Here is a 12,685-nt window from a genome sequence, read left to right on the forward strand (position 1 = left end):
TTCTGTGACTTGAACAAAACCACCAGTTTATTGCCACCCTATGTTTATTAAACAGTATCAGCAAGCGTCTTTACATTTATGTCTAATAAAATAATCTTTGCGTGTAAAACATTTTCCACACTCTAAACAAGAGGAAGGCAACTAGATTTTGTGCCTTATTTGGTGTCTAGTAAGGCTCCCTTTCAGAGCAAAACATTTCCCACACTCTGAGCACGAAAATGGATGCTCGCCAGTGTGCGCTGTTCCATGTGATAGAAGTTTGCTTTTATTAGGAAAACATTTCTCGCACTCTGAGCATTAATAAGGACGATAACCCATGTGCGATTTCCGGTGGTCTAGAAGTTTTTTTTTCTCAAAGAAACATTTCCCGCACTCTGAACATGAAAAATGAGGCTTGACCATGTACTTTCTCTGGTGTCTAACAAGGTTTTCTTTCCATGTAAAACTTTTCCCGCAAAACGAACAGAAAAAGGGACGCTCACCAGTGTGGCTTCTCTGATGAGCAAGTAGTTTGGATTTCCTGGTAAAACCCTTCCCGCACTCTGAACAAGAGAGAGGCAACTCGGTATTGTGCCCTGTTTGGTGTGCAATAAGGCTCCCTTGCTGAGTGAAACATTCCCCACACTCTGAGCACAAATAAGGACAATCAGACGTGTGCAATAGAAGTCTTTTTTCCTCAGGGAAACATTTCCCGCACTCTGAAGATGGATGAGTCTCACTTTTGTGAGTTTTCCGGTGTATAAGAAGTTCTCTTTCCTCAGAGAAAGATTTCCCGCACTCTGAACATGAAAAGGTCACGCTGGTGTGAGACCTGAGATGTACAACAAGTTTAGATCTTGTTTTGAAAGATTCCCCACACCCCAAACATGAGACTGAAAAATCATTAGCTTGAACCATTTCATGGGTCAAAGAGGACTCCCCGGGATTAGATGGATCTGTAGATGTTTCTGCACTGTGAGAACTAAGCTGGACGTCTAAAGGAATAGTTTGTGATTGATCAGAAGATCCCTCAAGATTAGAGACATCCATTGATGTAGGCGAATGGTGAGGTCTGGGGATATTTTGTGCATTGGGATTTACTTCTGGTGAAGTCAGTCTTATTCCGTCATCTCTTGAGTTCCACTCTGCAGATGATATAGGACATCCCTCCGAGGTATTCCTGACATGGCGTCCATCTGTTCAAAAGCAATTAAATAAACGTTGAAGGTGTCAGTAATTAAGAAATCATGTATGTTGTTCGAACAGCCAACAGTTTCACAGAACTCTGGTGTGGAATTGGGTACAACTGTAAGGGCCCTTTCAGATGCGGTGGATTCCGTTCCGATCAGAAGGGAATCCACCGACAGATCTCCTTCTGAGCGGAGCAGAGCGGGCAGATGACACATCGGTGTCCGTTCAGTTTTCAGTTTCAGCCCTGTCTGCTCTATGGGCGGCCGGGTGTAACCGGACTACCTTCCAATCCAAAATCCGTTTACATCCGCCTGTCCATAGACATGCATGGACCATCCAATCAGGTCCGCCTCAATAAACCGACAGGTGGACCTGATCGAATTGCTTGTCTGAAAGGGGCTTAAACACAAAAATATTAGTACAAAACAGATAAAGGGTCAATGGACATGGACCTTTCATATGGTGTACAGTATCTTCTCCTCATTTGTTGGGAACATGACATCATATTGAGGACTGGAGATGGACCTTTCATATGATGTACAGTGGAACCTTGAAATACGAGCATAATCCGTTCCTGGAGAATGCTCGTAATCCAAAGCACTCGCATATCAAAGCGAGTCTCCCCATAGAAGTCAATGGAAACGAAAAAAAGTTGTTCCGCATTGACTTCTTGGCATGCAATACCGCATGTGGCCAGAGGTGTGGGGGGGGGGCGCTGGAGTGCCTCGGAAACGGAATATTTTCGATCGGCTCTGGCAACCCCCCCCCCACCTCTGGCCAAATGCGGTACTGCACGCGGCTGTGGCTTAAATTCTGCTCGTTTTGCGAGACAACACTCGCAAACTGAATCAGAATTTAAAAAAATAAATAAAAATGCTTGTATTGTGAAACGCTACTTAACCGCGTTACTCACAATCCGAGGTTTCACTGTACAGTATCTCCTCCTCATTTGTTGGGAACATGACATTATATTGAGGAATGGAGATGGACCTTTCATATGGTGTACAGTATCTCCTCCTCATTTGTTGGGAACATGACATTATATTGAGGAAAGGAGATAGACCTTTCATATGGTGTACAGTATCTCCTTATTTGTTGGGAACATGACGTTATATTGAGGAATTGAGGTGGAACATTCATATGGTGTACAGTATCTCCTCCTCATTTGGTGGGAACATGACGTTATATTGAGGAATGGAGATGGACCTTTCATATGGTGTACAGTATCTCCTCCTCATTTGTTGGGAACATGACGTTATATTGAGGAATGGAGATGGACCTTTCATATGGTGTACAGTATCTCCACCTCATTTGTTGGGAACATGACGTTATATTGAGGAATGGAGATGGACCTTTCATATGGTGTACAGTATCTCCACCTCATTTGTTGGGAACATGATGTTATATTGAGGAATGGAGATGGACCTTTCATATGGTGTACAGTATCTCCTCCTCATTTGTTGGGTACATGACATTATATTGAGGAATGGAAATGGACCGTTCATATGATGTACAGTATCTCCTCCTCATTTGGTGGGAACATGACGTTATATTGAGGAATGGAGATGGACCTTTCATATGGTGTACAGTATCTCCTCCTCATTTGTTGGGAACATGACGTTATATTGAGGAATGGAGATGGACCTTTCATATGGTGTACAGTATCTCCACCTCATTTGTTGGGAACATGACGTTATATTGAGGAATGGAGATGGACCTTTCATATGGTGTACAGTATCTCCTCCTCATTTGTTGGGAACATGACGTTATATTGAGGAATGGAGATGGACCTTTCATATGGTGTACAGTATCTCCACCTCCACCTTTTTATAGAAACCTCAAGGAGCCATCAACAGTTGACCCATCCCTCAACCACACACCCCTCCCAGGAGTAAATGACCCCCCAGCAACAACAGATCTCCCACTAGAATAGATGCCACAGCAGTCAACATCGACAGACTCTCCAGCACACCCCTTGCCATTACATACAGTACATTCAGCGCTAGAGGTGCCGGAAATGCATCACCACGGAAACAAAAACCTGATTTTAAGTCTTGACCCTTTGGGTATTATATTGGATTTGTGTGCACTAAAATTATTTTAGTGTATTTTCCATGAAAATATTTGAGAAACATTTACGCTAATACCACGTGATATAAAATTTTTCAACTACCATTACTATATTCAAATATATGTTGGGGGGTTTTAACTAATATTTAGGCCTAAAATGTACATTTAACACATGTACAAAAAAATTCAAAAAGTAAAAATGAAAATATGAAGTTTATTACTTACTTGTGTCTATATGTAGAGAAGATTCCTCCTGTTTACTTTCCGTAATAATCTCTCCCTCCTCCATAGACTGCTGATCTCCACTCACCAACATCTCTTCTTCTTCCTCTTTAATCTCAGCTTTGACGTCTTTCAGTTCTTCACTCTAAACCCCAAAGATGATAAAATGTAACATCTGGAAACATTACTGCAAATAACAAGAGATTACATAGAAGAATGTCACCTCATAGTTTAATATAATTTGAGTTCTATTGCTCAGTCCCACCTACCTGATCATGGTGTGTATAGCTGTGATATTCTTGTATGGAATCCCGGGAATACAAGAGGGGACCGTCCTTCTCCATAGACTGCTGATCTCCACTCACCAACGTCTCTTCTTCTTCCTCTTTACCCTCAACTTTCATGTCTTTCAGTTCTTCACCCTAAACCCCAAAGGTGATAGGAAACAATTGACCACTTGAGCCCCGGAAGGTTTTACCCCCTTCATAAACAGGCCATGTTTTGCTATTCAGCATTGCGCTACTTTAACTGGCAACTGCGTGCTCGTGCAACGCTGTACCCAAATTTATATAATTTTTCTTTTCTTTTTTTCTTACACACAAATAGTGCTTTCTTTTGGGGGTATTTGATCACCACTGGGGTTTTTATTTTTTTGCAATATAAACAAGGAGGGCTGCACCCTTGATGGGCATTCTAGAAAGATGTGTGATGGAAGATTTCCCCTGGGTCTAGCGCTAAAATGTTTTTTTTTAGCTAGTGTCATACATTGGATCTTAGCCAATTAGAACACTCATTCCAGAATACTACAGTGTTCACATGCTACTCTGGCATCAACTCTAGCTCCAGGTGTCAGCCTGACCAGTGCAGACAGACACACATAACCAACATCTTCGTGTAACTTCTGTTCACTGGCAGCACAATGATCTCCTTGGGAGGGTGGAGCCCTGACCCTCAGCCAGCTTCCATATCATAAGGCCTGTGCACAACTGCACAATCAGCAAGTGTTGGTCACCATTAAAACATGGACCCAGGTTGGAGGCTTCATCTCACCCAATACTCTACAAAGCCTCCATGACCCAACAGGATTTGCCAGTCCTGGAGAAAACTGTAAGACACACATCCTGGAGCACATCAACCTGCATTGGTGACAACATATATATATATATATATATATATATATATATATATATATATACATATATACATATATACACACACACACAATCCTTCTCTCATAGCCATCAAAAGAATGATATGCTTTTTGCTGACAGTAAAAGACTATTTTCAATCAATATATTTTATAGAACCCTCCACTTCCTTTACCAGACTGCAGAACAACCCTGTTCCTGGCCTAGAGACATATTCAGGGGGCAATGGGTATAATAATGAACAAGTATCTGCTCTCTACATGGAGCACAGGGGGAAGAGGAGGAACAAAGACCAAGTATATCCTTCTAATCCTTTTCATTTACCTGATTATGGTGATAAATGGAGTGGTTATTCTCTTTGGAATCCCAGGAATACAGATGACGAGGACATCTCTCTGGTGGGTTTGTGTCACCGAATGGCTCCCTCTTGACATCCTTGGAGGGATCTCTTTGTCCTTTTGAAAGCTCCTCAATCACATCAACCTCATCATCCTCCTTTTTTATCTCTTCTTTAACGTTACATGAGATGGAGTGATCTTCCTATGTGGAATCCCGGCAACACAGAGGACTGGGACATCTCTCTGGTGGGTTCCCATTACTGGATCCATCTGTAGGAAACAACACACACTGACTGAATACATTATCTCTATGTGTTTATCAGACGATGGGGGATCTAGGTGGACCCTCCGTACTGCTCTCTCCTTTACAATAAAGTCTCCTCTTACCCGGTGATGTGAGGGGCGGCTGATTGTCCATCATGACGTCCTTGTAGAGATCCTTGTGTCCTTCTAAATACTCCCACTCCTCCATGGAGAAATAGACAGTGACATCCTGACACCTTATAGGAACCTGACACACACAATGATACAGTCACCATCCAGACACATCCCTTGTCTGTTACTGGATAATGTCCCAGAATTCCCGACACCGCTCACCTCTCCTGTCAGCAGATCAATGATCTTCTTGGCTCTGGTTACCTCTGTTGTCGGGCAGTGAGGTGGAGGCGCTGTGATGGGTGATGTCCTGTGAACATGGATGCTGGGTGTTAATGGATCATCTATTAGTTTGTCTACAATTTTGTGTAAAGAGAGAAAGTTACAGTCACAACAAGCTATCCAGAATCCTTCCAATCTATTCATTTTGTTTAGATCCAAGTGTTTTAGTTTTGGATACAGTAGAAAAGGACCATCACCCCTATCAGACCATTGTAGCCAGTACTTAGAGGTGTCCTTTTATGAAGCAGTGAAACCTATTCACTGCTTCATTCTCTGGCATTCACAGAGGAGATCTTTCTCCTCTGTGTGCCACTTTATGAAGCAGAGTAGATCGCTTCACCCTTGGAGAAGTGAAGCGATCTACAAACGCTTCTAACACTGGAGAACGGCCCCTAATACTGGAATCTCGTGAGACTTTACGAGATTACAGTACTAGAAATTCACCGATACACAGAGATGTCAATTTATTAAGCAGTGATAAATTATCACAGCTCAATACACTGACACACGGTGTGATTAATGTTAGTAAAATAAAGCGTCCCCCTACATAATATATACATGTATACACACACAGACATTATATATACATGTATATACACACACACATTATATTTATATATATATATATATATATATATATATATATATATATATATATATATACACACACATAACTATGACAGGGGGACATGGTTACAGTGTTGGGGGGTCTGAACGAGGCATAAGGAAGTTAATCATCTTCCTCTTTCCTCCTCAGATCCCCCCACATTCTCTCTTCACTCCCCGGTTCTCCACCTCTGAGCTGGTGAATCGGGGAGTGTGAATTCTGACACAGATCACCAGTGAATCGCTGAGATCACAGCTTCATAAACTGGCCGTTACTGTGTCATTCTATGAGGATTCTCAGTGTGTGGAGATAATCGGCGGGAGAACAAGTTCAAACACTTCTCCCCCGATTATCTCTGGTTTATAAACTGTTTATGGGCTGTGATCAGCGGCGATCCTCTGGATCTCCACTGATCACTGCTTCATAAACGGACACCAAAGTGAGAGAAAATAGTAAAAGTTGCATTGTTACTGGAGCAGGAATACAGGGAAGTCTTCCACTGGGGACACCGCGTTCAGCTGTGAGCACTTTTCTAAAACAAGCACCTGCAAGAGGAATGCAGGGGGAGGGGGGCTTGTCAGGCTCTGCGTTCCATTTGCCGTTGCTTGTTTCAGGAAAGTGTTCACAGAACAGACAAGACACACCTATGAATCAGCCGTCTCCTTCAAGGCTGTTGTCAGATTGGCCACAGCTGGAGGGGGAGGGGGTAAGTCAAACCTCATAACTATGGTTAGAAAGCATTTAGAAACATGGCTCCAATTGGGAACAGAACCGTAAAAAATGACAATGATAGATCTTCTATAAAGAGATTGCCTCTTACTTAAGGCTTGTACACACTATAAGAAATTTGGGGCGAATATTTTCATCCGAGGAACGATTGTACGGTTTTCTGATGGTGTGTACAGCCGATTGTGTCTTTCCGAAAGGACAAACTCCAAAATTCCCAATAGAACAAACTATTTTATTTTAATGTGTACCATTTTCATATGAGAAAAATCAGAAAAGAAAGACCGCACATTATCAGAAACAATAAACAACAAAAAAAAAAGCCTTTGCTTTATGAGAATTTTCATACACTATTTCCTTCCTTCATTCTGATTTGCTATGAAACAACAAATGATCGTTCGTCCGAATTTCTTATAGAGAATATGGAGGAAGAGGACAGACATGTGGGGGGTTACTGAATGTAAATATAAAATATCTTATTACCTCCACACCTGATGCCAGTTCCAGCAAGGTCTCCTCTGTACTTCCTCCCCACTAACCTTTAACCCGCAACTTCCTGTTTATACATCTACATCACTTCCTGTCTATGCCTTACATTACTTCCTGTCTACGCCTTACATTACTTCCTGTCTACGCCTTACATCACTTCCTGTCTGTGCAATCCACTCACAATAAGTTAGATCGCCACCTAGTTGTGATTATTTTATATGCCTTTACAATGTTTTTTTAATTGCAATGATATGTACCATTTGCAACAATCTTAATTGTTATGTTCTCTTTTGATAAAATAAAAAATGTATGGATAAAAAAAAAAAAAACTGCATCCTATGTTATACTCCATTTAATTTCTTCTCTCTTCTGCCACCTTCTCCCTTGATGTTGTGCATATTATATTAAAAACAAATATTACAAAGTAATTAAAACTGAATCAATAAGTTAATGAAAAGATATATGAAAAACAATAATTTGATCTTTTTAACCACTTACGTTGTTATGGCCGCAGGCAGGGGCGGACTGACAACTCATGGGGCCCCCGGGCAATAGGAGATTATGGGGCCACACAGTATACAAAAACACACACACACACACACACAGTATACAATCACACAGTACACACATACATGTACATATAGTATACACAGACATGTTTCTATTGGCTGAGAAGGTACTGGAGAGGATTTTTACCTACTGTCCATGGTTTTTACTGAGGCTGGCAACCCTGATGGGGCCCCCTAGTGGCCCAGGGCCCTCGGGCAGTGCCCGAGTGGCTGAATGGCCAGTCCGCCCCTGGCCGCAGGTAGCTACCATAACCCTGGTACCCTCTTCAAGAGCGGGCGGTCCTCTTTCAGATAAAAGTGGTCTCTGCGGCGGATACGACACAAGATCACTTTTATCGGCAGCAGGAGAGCCCCCCCACCGCTTACCGGAGTTGTCTGCAGCGGCGGAGGTGATCGTGTCTGTCTCCTTGCTAGGTATGGAGACAATTGAGGGGAAGATGGCCCTCACCCTTCTCCATATCACTGTGCAGGGCGGAAGCGACGTCAAAACGTCACTTCCGCCCAATGCTCTTAAAGAGACTTTTTTTTATTTTTATTTTTTTAGAATGACATCTTAGTGTAAATATGAGATGTGAGGTCTTTTTGACGACAGATCTCAAATTTAAGAGGACCTGTCATGCTTTTTTCTATTACAAGGGATGTTTACATTCCTTGTAATAGGAATAAAAGTGATCCATTTTATTTTATTTTTTTTAAAAGCGCCCCGTCCCGACAAGCTTGTGCACAGAAGCAAAGGTATAGGTGAGCAGCGCCCATATAAGAAAACGGTGTTCAAACCACACATGTGAGGTATCGCCGTGATTGGTAAAGCGAGAGAAATAATTCTAGCTCTAGACCTCCCCTGTAACTCAAAACATGCAACCTGCAGAATTTTTTAAATGTTACCTATGGAGATTTTTAAGGGTAAATGTTTTTCGCCATTCCATGAGCGGGGCGCAACCTTGAAACGGGACATGTTGGGTATCAATTTACTCGGCGTAATATTATCTTTCACAATATAAAAAAAAATTGGGCTAACTTTACTGTTGTCTTATATTTTAATTCAAAAAAGTGATTTGTTTCCAAAAAATAAAAATGCGAGCTTGTTAGACCGCTGCACAAATACGGTGTGACCGAAAGTATTGCAACGACCGGCATTTTATTCTCTAGGTTGTTAGAAAAAAAATATATATAATGTTTGGGGTTCTAAGTAATTTTCTAGAAAAAAAAATGTTTTTAACTTGTAAACACCAAATCAGTTTTTAACTTGTAAACACCAAAGAGGCTCGGTCCTTAAGTGGTTAAAGCAACAGATCCATATCCCCATAAACCTGTGTGTGACATGACACCGTCTTCCCATATATTTTTAACATTATTATACAATTATCTTCTCTATATATATTTCTTCATTCTGCTATTCATCTATTTTAGGTCATTTTGAGCCATATACTGCTCCTCTCCTCTGCCTACTGTTGCTGAGCTAAGGAAGATTTTCCCCTTATCTGTGTTTGGCCCCGGTGGATCGGCAAACAAGCACCCCCCCCCCCCCCCCAGGCCGCCTGAGGAGCAGCACTAGCACAACTGACACCTACCCCTCCTCCGCACTGTGCGGCACTAACACCCCCCCCCACCACCACCCACTGTCCTTACTCTGGATGTGAGATCAGCGGTCAGATGTGGCCCCCTTCCAGCTTGGTGGACTGGGGAAAAGCTGCTCTGGTGTCCTCTCCTGGACCAGCTTCCGCAGTGTCTCCTCTCTGCTCCTCCTGGCACTAGGAGTCCAATAAGAGCGCCTGATATTTTGGCCAATCGGTAAACAGGTTTCATACCTGCTTCCCGATTGGCCAGGAGAGGGATCAGCGTTTTTCATTCGCTGTTAAAACACACATGGATGGGCTCCGGACGCAATTCTCTGTGTCCCGAGCCCACCCTATTTTGAAGCCTATTAGAGCCTCTGGCTCTAATCAGGTTCTTAAAAAAAAAAAAAAAAACCTGGCCGCTGTAATTCATATGCGCAATGACCCAAAAGGGGCCAGACCCATGAATAGTGGGTGGCTGTGGCAGCTGTGGATAGATTCATGAAACTATTCACTCCATATAAGGGGAGGGGGGCTGGAGGGAAGGGGCGGCACCCTGGATGGGCTGCCACTGTCTGCCACCAACGATCTGTGTACTGTTCATTCTGCAATCTCCAGGAGGAAGAGATTAACCTCAGAAGATCACACAGCCTGCTCAGACCTCAGAGGAGAGATTACCTCAGAAGATCACACAGCCTGCTCAGACCTCAGAGGAGAGATTACCTCAGAAGATCACACAGCCTGCTCAGACCTCAGAGGAGAGATTACCTCAGAAGATCACACAGCCTGCTCAGACCTCAGAGGAGAGATTACCTCAGAAGATCACACAGCCTGCTCAGACCTCAGAGGAGAGATTACCTCAGAAGATCACACAGCCTTCTCAGACCTCAGAGGAGAGATTACCTCAGAAGATCACACAGCCTGCTCAGACCTCAGAGGAGAGATTACCTCAGAAGATCACACAGCCTTCTCAGACCTCAGAGGAGAGATTACCTCAGAAGATCACACAGCCTGCTCAGACCTCAGTGGAGAGATTACCTCAGAAGATCACACAGTCTGCTCAGACCTCAGGGGGAGAAATTACCTCAGAATGTCACATGGACGGCTTAGACCTCAGAGGAGAGATTACCTCAGGAGATCACACAGCCTTCTCAGACCTCAGAGGAGAGATTACCTCAGGAGATCACACAACCTGCTCAGACCTCAGAGGAGAAATTACCTCAGGAGATCACACAACCTGCTCAGACCTCAGAGGAGAGATTACCTCAGGAGATCACACAACCTGCTCAGACCTCAGAGGAGAGATTACCTCAGAATGTCACATGGACGACTTATAGCTCAGAGAAGAGATTACCTCAGGAGATCACACAACCTGCTCAGACCTCAGAGGAGAGATTACCTCAGAATGTCACATGGACGGCTTATAGCTCAGAGAAGAGATTACCTCAGGAGATCACACAACCTGCTCAGACCTCAGAGGAGAGATTACCTCAGAATGTCACATGGACGGCTTAGAGCTCAGAGAAGAGATTACCTCAGGAGATCACACAACCTGCTCAGACCTCAGAGGAGAGATTACCTCAGAATGTCACATGGACGGCTTATAGCTCAGAGAAGAGATTACCTCAGGAGATCACACAACCTGCTCAGCCCTCAGAGAACAAATTACCTCAGGAACTCACACAGCCTGCTCAGGCCTTAGGGCGAAAGATTACCTCAGGTAATCACAATGCCTGCTCAGATCTCATTGGAGAGATTACCTTAGAAAATCACACAGCCTGCTCAAACCTCACGGGGAGAGAGAATACTTCAAGAAATCCCAAAACTTGCTCAGACCCCAGGGTAGGGTTGCCACCTTTTCTTCAAGCCAAACCCGAACACTTTAGTGGCCCATGGCATGGAATCCCAACCCCGGTGCGATTTTGCAGCGATGTCACCCGACAAATCGTGGCAAAATCACGTAAACAGAAGCCTGTCACCCAAATGAAATTTTGCGATTGGGGTGCCATTATCCCCATCCCCTCCTATTACAAAGCTTCTTCCCCTACCAGCACAAATCCTCCTGCCTTAAATACCCCCAAGGCAGCAGACAGAGGGTACCATGGGGCCCCAGCACACAGGGGGGCCCAGACAGCAGGGGGATTGGAGCAGCGGGTGTGCGGGGACAATTACAGATATGGGGGCAGTTAGAGGATGGGGTCAATTACAGAGATGGGGCAATTACAGAGGAGGGGGTGCAAATACAGAGGAGGAGGTGCAAATACAGAGGAGTCAAAACATAAGGAAGAGAGAAAGAGGCGACAGGCAGCTGCTGGTGCGGAAGTTTTTAATAAAATATATGTTTAAAAACAATCCACCCATGCGCCATGTCAGAACTGTATATGTCAGTCTGTGAAGTCCGCTGTCCCATTCTCCCCTCCCATCTACGCTGCTCTTATCACTGAATTGCTGGAGGAAGCCGAGAGCCACGGGAAACCCATGTGAACTATCAGCCTCTGATTATGGAGGCGTGGTTAAGCCTCCGGAACACTCTGATTGGTCACAGCGTCCCAGGCTGACAGCTCACTGCAGTTTCCCCGCGGCTCTGTATCCTTGGCTTCCTCCAGCAATTCAGTGAAACAGCAGTGTGGAGAATGGGACGGCCGACATCACAAACTGACATATACAACTCTAACATGGTGAGTGAGTGGATTGTTTTTTTAACATTTATTTTATTAAAAACCTCCACCAGCAGCTGCCTGTCGCCTCTCTCCCTTATGTTTTGATTGCTCTGTAATTGCCCCCCCACTCCGATCCTCCTGCTGTCCGGGTCCCCCTGTGTGCTAGGGCCCCTACAGGGGGCCCCATGCTACCCCGTCAGTGGCACTGGTGCGGGTGTCAGGCAGAGGGAAAGCCGGGCACATAATCCTAAACCCATACTGTCCGGGTCAAAACCGGACAGGTGGCAACCCTACCCCAGAGGAAAAGATTACCTCAGGAAATCACACAGACTGCTCAAACCTCAGGGAAAAAAAAACTTACCTCAGGAAATCACACAGCCTGCATAGACCTCAGAGGAGAGATTACCTCAGGAAATCACACATCTTGCTCAGACCTTAGGAGGAGAGAATACCTCAGGAGATCAAACAGCCTG

The 12,685-nt window shown here is 44.1% G+C and overlaps 1 protein-coding gene across 1 annotated transcript; it reads right to left on the reverse strand.

Moving 5' to 3' along the window:
* LOC143956343 (uncharacterized) lies at nucleotides 1-5,431 on the reverse strand. Its single transcript, XM_077466559.1, has 5 exons — nucleotides 5,336-5,431; nucleotides 4,935-5,218; nucleotides 3,732-3,884; nucleotides 3,466-3,607; nucleotides 1-1,175 (listed from the first exon to the last, which is right to left on the reverse strand). Exons 3-5 carry the CDS (start codon nucleotides 3,864-3,866, stop codon nucleotides 298-300), a joined length of 1,155 nt encoding a protein of 384 aa, XP_077322685.1. The 5' UTR covers nucleotides 3,867-3,884; nucleotides 4,935-5,218; nucleotides 5,336-5,431; the 3' UTR covers nucleotides 1-297.
* Nucleotides 5,432-12,685: the final 7,254 nt, after the last annotated feature.

The sequence above is a fragment of the Lithobates pipiens genome, unplaced genomic scaffold (genome assembly GCF_037356315.1).
Source record: "Lithobates pipiens isolate NorthernLeopardFrog02 unplaced genomic scaffold, aLitPip1_a1.2 Scaffold_35, whole genome shotgun sequence".
NCBI lineage: Eukaryota > Metazoa > Chordata > Amphibia > Anura > Ranidae > Lithobates > Lithobates pipiens.